This window comes from Primulina eburnea, chromosome 2 (assembly GCF_022965805.1).
Source record: "Primulina eburnea isolate SZY01 chromosome 2, ASM2296580v1, whole genome shotgun sequence".
Classification (NCBI taxonomy): Eukaryota; Viridiplantae; Streptophyta; class Magnoliopsida; order Lamiales; family Gesneriaceae; genus Primulina; species Primulina eburnea.
In genome coordinates this window covers 6434141-6441577 of record NC_133102.1, presented here as the reverse complement: position 1 = coordinate 6441577, position 7437 = coordinate 6434141, and the positions used below count along the sequence as shown (strand labels likewise).

At 35.3% G+C, this 7437-nt stretch overlaps 1 protein-coding gene across 1 annotated transcript; it reads left to right on the top strand.

Moving 5' to 3' along the window:
- Positions 1–776: 776 nt before the first annotated feature.
- On the top strand, positions 777–7138 carry LOC140824033 (protein neprosin). Its single transcript, XM_073185637.1, has 8 exons — positions 777–828; positions 3650–3807; positions 3933–4019; positions 4291–4506; positions 4651–4815; positions 5103–5156; positions 5264–5410; positions 6415–7138. The coding sequence occupies exons 1-8, from the start codon at positions 777–779 to the stop codon at positions 6790–6792; spliced, it is 1257 nt and encodes a 418-aa protein (XP_073041738.1). The 3' UTR covers positions 6793–7138.
- Positions 7139–7437: the final 299 nt, after the last annotated feature.

Here is a 7437-nt window from a genome sequence, read left to right as displayed (position 1 = left end):
TATTTTTAACTCCAATTATTCTGGAACTCAGAGTCTAACAATGGATGAAAATAAAATGCCAGACTTTATTTTTCACATTTTAAATTATATATATATATATTCAAACCTTTAAAAGTACTCATTCCCCGTATAATTTTTTCCTATTAAAAATTACAATCGTACTGGGAAAAAAAAATGTATTCCGGCCTAAAACAAACTGTAATAATTGCACAGTAATCATGAGTCTGAGACAAGCATGTGTTGGAGTTGAAGATGGTCCAACATGAAATTAATAGCCTCGGTCCATCAAGTTTCTGGCTTCTGGTTTCTGTCTCTTCTGGTACCGTTTTTCAAATATCCATTTGTTTCGAAATCGTATGTAATTCATAGTTCAAAATTCGTATTTTATAAAAGTATATATGATGAGACCATGTGAAAATGGGTATGAGATAGAATGGGTAATTTCACTGGTTCGGGTTGTGAAAATGATAAGGAATAAGAGTTTAGTGAAATGCGTATAAACCAGAGTTTTTTTTCTCAGAAAAACCAATATTAACCTGTAAAAATGAAGATAACCACGTGAATGAGCGTCGGAAGGATGTCCGATGTGACCACTCCGATGTTAAAATCAGCAGATGGGTAAGAAAAAGCTATGTAGCAAAGAGAAAATTATATATGAATAGTGTGAGCAAGATATATATGTGAATGAATGTTTTAGTTTTGAGCAAACCTGATATTTATATCAAGAAAGTCAATGATTACCTTGTTTTCAGTGTTCATTTACTAATTATGACAAGATGGTTGCTCATGTCCTATTTTCTGACACGCAAAATCTCAGTGATTCTGACAGTAATGATTACCAAAATAAGGTATATAATACTTGCGCACTCGAGTGCGGTGGTACTATCGAGGTAACCCGGGTATAAAGCCATTATCCAGGAACTTTTCTAGAAGCCCGGGGTTCTGGTAACTCGAGGTATATGTCTGGCTGCTAATAGATTGGGGAGATGATGTCTCGGGCATATATTTGCTCGGTTATCTGTCAAATTGGCCAAAAACTTCTCAGAATCTGATTCATGACCTGGGATAATCTGATACCCGTGACCCGCACTCCCCGGGAGTATCACCACACCAATTGAGACCGAGTGAAAATGGGTGTGAGATGTGTTGGCAATTTAACGGTGCGGATAGTGAAAATGATAAGGAATAAGCCAATAAGAGCTTAGTGAAATGTGTCCAAACCAGAGTTTTTTTCCCCAGAAAAACCAATATTGACTTGTAAACACGAAGATAACCACGTGAATGGACGTCAGAGAGAAGTTCGACGTGACCACTCCGATGCCAAAGTCACCATGTGGGTGAGAAAAAAGCTATGTAGTGAAGAGAAAATGCTGTAAGAATGGTGTGGGTAAGATATATGTGAATGAATGTTTTAAGTTTGAGCAAACCTGATATTTGTAGCAAGGAAATCAATGATGACCTTGTTTTCAGTGTTAACTTACTAATTATAGCAAGATGGTTGCTGATGCCCTAATTTCTGACAATTTTTCTGACACGCCAAATCCTTGTGATTCTGACAATAATATGTGAGGCCCAGGGCCGAAGAGGGCGGGATGATCGCCAGTGCCATGAGGCTGCACGGACAATGAGCGGCTCCTGGCAGGCTTTTAGGTGAAGAAAACATGAATAAACTGATCTTACACCGGTAAGAGATGAATTCGAAAACTGTTCAGGTATGAGACTGTGTATTTGAGGATGGTTTAAAATATTTGATAGGTACTACTCATATTAAGAAGGTACATCTGCTTTTCGGGAGTTCATCATCTAAGAACTCCAAAGTTAAGCGTGTTTGACTTGGGGCAACTCTAAGATGGGTGATTCTCTGGTAAGTTTCCTATGGTGCGTGAGAGTGAGAACATAACCGCGATAGAAAAACCCGTCTTGGTACAGTGAGGACAGCTGTCGAATTTGGGGCGTTACATAATGATTACCAAAATAAAGTATTTCATACTTGCGCACTCGAGTGCGGTGCTACTATCGAGGTAACCCGGGTATAAAGCAATTATCCGGGAACTTGTCTGGAAGCCCGAGCTTCTGGTAGCTCGACGTATATGTCTGGTTGCTAATAACCCGAAGAGATGATGTCTCGGGCATATATTTGCCCAGTTATATGTGAAATTGATCCAAAACTTCTCAGAACCTGATCAACGACCCGAGATCGTCTATACCCAATATCCGAGCCTCCCGGTGTATCAATATATACATACAAAAAAAGGCATTAACATTGCACATATGGATTAACTAGAGTCCCCCATGGATATTTATGCTTTAAAAAGGAAACTTTTTACCCTCCAAAGATTATTCTGGAGACGAGGCTAAATAGTTTCTATCAAATACATTCAGAAAATTGGTCGGAAAAATTTGCTGTTTGTATAAATGTATGTTGAGAAAAGCGATTGGCCAGCTTGACCTATTTTTGCCGCCGTTGGATGAATTGAATGCAATATAATGTAGCACCTCTTCTGCCAAATGTATCGAGTGAATAACAAAATCAAATGTTTTTTTTGAATTAGAAATCAAAGGTTTGAATGATGAAAATGTTTTTTTCCCCTAACAACCAAGAAAAGTAAAAATATATTTTTGGGTAGAAGCGCCTTGGACAAAAATAAAAATTTGTCAGCCTGTGAAAACACCACTCGTAAAAAATAGACCCTTTTGGATTTTGACCACTCTTGCCCTAAGTGTGAGCTAAAACATCGACATTAATTCACAAGACTCCTCAACCACCTATATGTTGTCTCACAGATTCCACTGTGAAACTAAAATTCGAATTATATGTGATTGATTATCGTTTTCAGATAATAATATTTAGAATATTACCTAAAATTTAAACCAAAGTTTATAGGAATTAGTATGTCGTCGCGACTTGCGTGTATAAATTTTAAAATGTATACCATAGAGTATATTATTTATAACTGTTTTTTATATTTAACTCTCATATATTTTATACTCTTGATAAATACAAAAATAAACGTACCAACCATTTATATAACTGATAGATGATTAAGGAACAAAAAATAAACCCAACTCTCGATAATTGAAAAGGGTAAGTCTCTTGTTAGACAGTCTCACGAATCTTTATATGTGATACGGTCAACCTTACCGATATTCACAATAAAAAACAATATTTTTAGCATAAAAAGTAATATATTTTTTTATATATGACCCAAATAAGAATCCGTCTAACAAAATACGATACGTGAAATCATCTCCCACAAATTTTTGTCATTTGAAAAATAAAAATACTCGCATGCACATAGATAGTGGGAGGATTGTGAAAAGAGAGGTATGTTAATCATGCGTCAACATGTGGCCATAAAAAGTAATGAAATGATCAGAGAGCGCAAATGCACCTCGTTTAACTTTTCTTTTTGAATAGGCTGCGTGGCCACTGTTTGTTGTCATCATAGTACCTAAAAAAACTCGACTAGGTTTTATTGTCATTACAGGACAATCTACAAATGAATACAAACGCAACCTAGTTCTACCTCAAGAAACAAACAAGCACACGAATAAACCACCTGCACCTGCCAGATCATATATGGCTTCTTCTCCATCCATCAGTTTTCAAATTTCTAGCGGCCTTCTTTGTTCTTGCTTCTTCTCTAAGTGCTCACTGTTTTCTCGGGCACCAGCGTGGGGCCGAGTCACGCCTGTAGTCATTTACAGGCAAACCAAACGTTCCGGTCGAGGCACGAGTTGCATAAGTCGAGGAGAATAAGGAGTTACCTTAAAAAGATCAACAAGCCTGCGGTCAAGACAATTAAGGTGGTTGTGTATTCTGGTTTATGTGATCTTATGTCGAAATTTCGCAAATTTCCTTTTCTTTTTCTTGAATAATTGAGGAAACATTTTGTAATTTTTTTTGCGTTTAATTTGTAACTTGTTTGTAGAGTCCTTATGGTGATGTCATAGATTGTGTTTTAGCTCATCATCAACCAGCATTTGATCATCCTAAGCTCAGAGGACAGAAGCCGCTGGTAATTTAATCACCGTCATTCTTTCCTCTTCATTTTGTATCAATTTCTTGGTTAGAACAAGACATATATATATATATATATATATATATATATATAAACTTGATTATGGTACATATAATTTGAGTAATATTATGACTAAATGGTAGATATGTAGGAGAAAATATCAAAAGGGCTGTTTTAAATTTACTCAAATTTCAACTATATATGCATGTCAATCAATCCTTGATCCTTGAAAAAAAAATAAAAAATCTTCTGTTTTGGTTGATTGCAGGAGCCACCTGACAGACCAAAGACCAATGTGTCCAATATCGACTCCATTACAGGAATATTTCAATCATGGATCGATAACGGTGAATCATGCCCTGAAGGAAGCATTCCGATCAGAAGAACAACAGAGAAAGATGTTCTGAGGGCTAGTTCGATTCGTAGATTCGGTAAAAAAATCGCAAGGGGCGTACGACGAGACACGATGAGTAGTGATCATGAGGTTAGATTATTAGATATCGGTCATCTTTCCTTCAGTATATATTAAAGTTCTCGCTTCTGTACGTTTCATTGTGCTGTCTTTACGTATATATATATAGTGACAATGATGAATTATTGATTAGTACTAGTGCTTGAATTAATACAGCATGCGGTTGCATTTGTGAATGGAGAGGAGTACTACGGAGCCAAGGCCAGCCTGAACGTGTGGGCGCCCCGCGTGACAGATGAATATGAATTCAGCCTGTCTCAATTATGGCTCATCTCTGGTTCCTTTGGTCATGATCTCAACACCATTGAAGCCGGTTGGCAGGTTCGTTCACCGTAACTCTGATCAACTATTTTTTTAAGAAAATCAATTTGTATTCAAATATACTTTATGAGATCATTTTCTTAAATAAATAGTCGACCTGATAATTTAATCAAGCTTTACTATGTACAAAATAATTAAAAATATATTAATGTTTTTGAAATTTTATGTAGGAGACGTTTGTCCATAAAGGACATGGATGATAATAACGAGTCGAATTTATTTGTTTTGTTTATTTTGCCATTGGATTTGGGTTAATTGGCTACTATAAATCTACTTACCATTTGCAGGTCAGCCCGGAATTATATGGAGACAACTATCCTAGGTTTTTCACGTATTGGACGGTTAGTATTAATTTGTGACAATATAATTAATATATGTACTATGATTGTTATCAATGAAAACAAGAACTATTACATCACTAATGTATAGAAATTATGGGAATTAACAGACGGATGCATACCAAGAAACGGGATGTTACAATTTACTATGTTCCGGATTTGTACAAATTAACAACAAAATTGCCATTGGAGCAGCAATTTCTCCAAGGTCATCTTACAGCTCTAGACAATTCGACATCGACATTTTGATTTGGAAGGTACGCGGAGTTTTTCGATTGTTTTTTATCGGGAGGTGTTTGTTACAATTGAGTTTGACGAGATATAAATCATACCCCCATCCTTCTCATGTATGCAGTCAATGGCTTCCCATTAGCTTTACAAATTATTTAGTGAAAAAGGGTCAGGATGAAATTTTTATATGCTAAGCTTTAATTAATTAATTAATTAATGATGTATCTTCCACGCTTTGTTTTCTTCGATGTTTTCTGATAAAATATGGCATGATTCTCTTCTTTCCGAAGGGGCATGCTTTGATCCACTTTTGACTCCCTTTTTCTCGGAAAAAAAAATTATTTCTTAGATGCTTTAGAATCTCAACACTATTTCTTAATTCCATGTAAACTTCTTTCCAGCTTTCTAGAGAAAAAACTAGGTATTCGTGTACAAGCCAAGAATCCAAGACTTGGGTGCACTCTTGCTTGTTTATGGGTTAGAGCCAACGAAGTTAAATAAATGTATAATATCTTGTAATTATGTTGGCAAAAACTTATGTGAGATGGTCTCACGGGTCGTATTTTGTGAGACGAGTTTCTTATTTGGGTCATCCATGAAAAAGTATTACTTCTTATGCTAAGAGTATTACTTTTTATTAGAAATATCGGTAGGATTGACTCATCTCACAGATAAATATTCGTGAGACCGTCTTACAAAAGACTTATTCAATTATGTATATTCGAAGTGAGTTTATTTCAGCTGACCGATTTTTTTTTGAAAAGAATAAACCATGTTGTGCTCGAATTAGTGTCCTTATTTAAGCTTAGTTTATTTTGTTCAAGATTGTTTATGAGTTCTATTAATTTAAAACTCAACTCCTATGAAGCCCCTAAGCTCGTTTAAGAATAAATTTATTTTAAATTTTTTTTACTTTGCACGTAGTTCAGATGACTATCGAATAAAATAATTTAGACTTTATTTCTCTTGTTATTCGATAATTTTGAATCATCAAATAATTTTTGAGTACTGAGGCGTGAGTCGTGTCTAGGATCCGAAGCACGGACACTGGTGGCTCGAATTGGCACCAGGGCTCCTAGTGGGATATTGGCCATCATTCATGTTTAGTCACTTACAAAGGCATGCAAGTATGGTTCAATTTGGAGGAGAAATAGTGAACACTAGATCAATGGGGTCTCACACGTCAACACAAATGGGAAGTGGGCATTTTGCAGACGAAGGATTCAAGAAAGCATCCTATTTCAGGAATTTGCAAGTTGTTGATTGGGATAATAACTTGATCCCTTTATCCAATCTTCATCTCTTGGCCGATCATCCCAATTGCTACAACATAAAAGCTGGGAAAAATAGTGTTTGGGGTAATTATTTTTACTACGGAGGCCCCGGAAGAAACTCTAGGTGTCCATAAGAAAATTTGGAAATATATATATTTTTTTCTCGAGTTGGGAATATAGTATTTCATTCGATACCTCAATCGGTATCACATGAACTACAAATCATCGTCGGTGATTCTACGATTTCTAATATGCCAACTGAGTATTTATTTACTCATTTAGTATATTGGATATTTTCGTTTCTTTTGAGATTTTGATTGTTGTTAATTCTTTGGGACCTTCTTTATTTATTTTAATTTTTTTTTACTCTTGATCACTTTAAGCTTTTGGAGGGTAGTTTGTGTTTGATTTTTTATCCTTGTAATAAATTTCTTGTTCCCTTTCCATGTAAATTAAACAGAGCTTTTGTAGGTACCATTTATTGTCCTTTCTCATCTTAAGTTATTGCGAAATAATTAAATTTATCCAAGAATAGGAAGTAAATATCAGAAAAATCTCATCCAATATAACAAATAAAATAAAAAGAGAAATGTGCAATTAAAATCAAATCTTAAATGTCTGCATGGGCACGTACAACTCCCATGTGAATATACAACTCGGAGAAAAAATGTATATAACATTTAATATTTAGAAAAAATTCTGTCACCAAACTAGATTTCCAGTATCTTCCGGCTAATTTTTTTAAGGCAAAAACTTGTGTTAGACGATATTACGGTTAT

Bases quoted from the DNA above. Each gene is read 5' to 3' on its own strand.
- LOC140824033 (XM_073185637.1), top strand. From the start codon at position 777: ATGGTTGCTCATGTCCTATTTTCTGACACGCAAAATCTCAGTGATTCT. The intron at 4,020-4,290 runs GTAATTTAATCA...GGTTGATTGCAG, and splicing joins TCAGAGGACAGAAGCCGCTG to GAGCCACCTGACAGACCAAA. The intron at 5,157-5,263 runs GTTAGTATTAAT...GGGAATTAACAG, and splicing joins GGTTTTTCACGTATTGGACG to ACGGATGCATACCAAGAAAC.